This window comes from Perkinsus marinus (assembly GCF_000006405.1).
Source record: "Perkinsus marinus ATCC 50983 genomic scaffold scf_1104296946226, whole genome shotgun sequence".
Lineage (NCBI taxonomy): Eukaryota > Perkinsozoa > Perkinsida > Perkinsidae > Perkinsus > Perkinsus marinus.
Genome location: NW_003210948.1, coordinates 1 through 1,028, shown reverse-complemented (window position 1 = coordinate 1,028; position 1,028 = coordinate 1). Strand labels below are relative to the sequence as shown.

The window sequence follows — 1,028 nt, the reverse complement described above, 5'->3', positions numbered from 1 at the left end:
CTTCTTCGACAACTCAAGTTCTCCTCCCCCAGTGGAGGTCGATGCCTTTCTGGAGAAGTGCGAGGTAATCATGCATGCTCTGGAGGCGGCCTATGCCCAAGATAGGAGTGAGACACGTCGAGTAGTGAAGCACATCATTGGCACTCTACCACCGCGCATTGCCACCGAGGTCATTAGGGAGATCAAGCAGACAGTGGGCTTGGCCTCGGCTATGTCGAGGAGGATGGCGATGGACTGTGATTGGGAGCTTCTACTACCATTTGTGCCAAGCTTCGACCCTAGGCAAGCGGAGCAGATGTCCGTCAGTGATATCATTCGGGACGTATGCCGTACCATAGAGAGTGCTGATCCGTCATCGCAATCAGCAGATAGGGTCGCTTATGCCGATGAGAAGAAGGCACGGGAAGGGAACTCTCAAGTAGTGACCCAGAAGGATGGCTCCAAAGGAAAGATTCCATTGGACTCGTGGGCGAAGGGATACGCTGTCGTGTACGTGATCCGGTCACAGTCATCGGAGAAGAGGCTCGACTCGGAGGCGATAAAACGGGAGCTCGATCCAGACATTATCAAGTTCATTCGGGGCAAGAAGCAACCATTAGCATTGATCGGGTACACGGAAGTGACGAAGGGAAAGGCAGCGGTGGAGAAGAGCTCAGCCAAGCAGGAGTACTCCATCCGTCCGTTCCAGTTCCGAGCTCGTTCGGGAAACGAGTAAGGCCGACATGTCCAAGGGGGACAATGTCGGCCGGAACTGAAACCCCTTACACACTCAAGTCCGAATCCGAGCTCACGAAGATGTCTGGGTCAGAAGAGCGAAACCAGTCTCAGGAAGAGAGTAAGAAGGCCACGGTTATCAATGAGGTCCTGATAGGGTCCGTCGTTGGACAGATCGGGAGTCCTATCCACGATAAAGTGTGCTCTTTGCAGCTGGAAATTCCTCCTGAGCTGACAGTGGTCTGTGACTTGATTTCGAGTAGTGATCCATCTAAGCGGCAAACGGACGTCACGGCTATTTGTGATCCGGGAGC

General features: G+C 53.6%; 1 protein-coding gene across 1 annotated transcript; it reads left to right on the top strand.

Annotated features, from left to right (window-relative positions):
• Window positions 1-70: 70 nt before the first annotated feature.
• Window positions 71-715, top strand: Pmar_PMAR005073 (hypothetical protein; the record flags this gene model as incomplete). The annotated part of the gene is made up of 1 exon (XM_002779655.1): window positions 71-715. One exon carries the CDS (start codon window positions 71-73, stop codon window positions 713-715), a length of 645 nt encoding a protein of 214 aa, XP_002779701.1.
• Window positions 716-1,028: the final 313 nt, after the last annotated feature.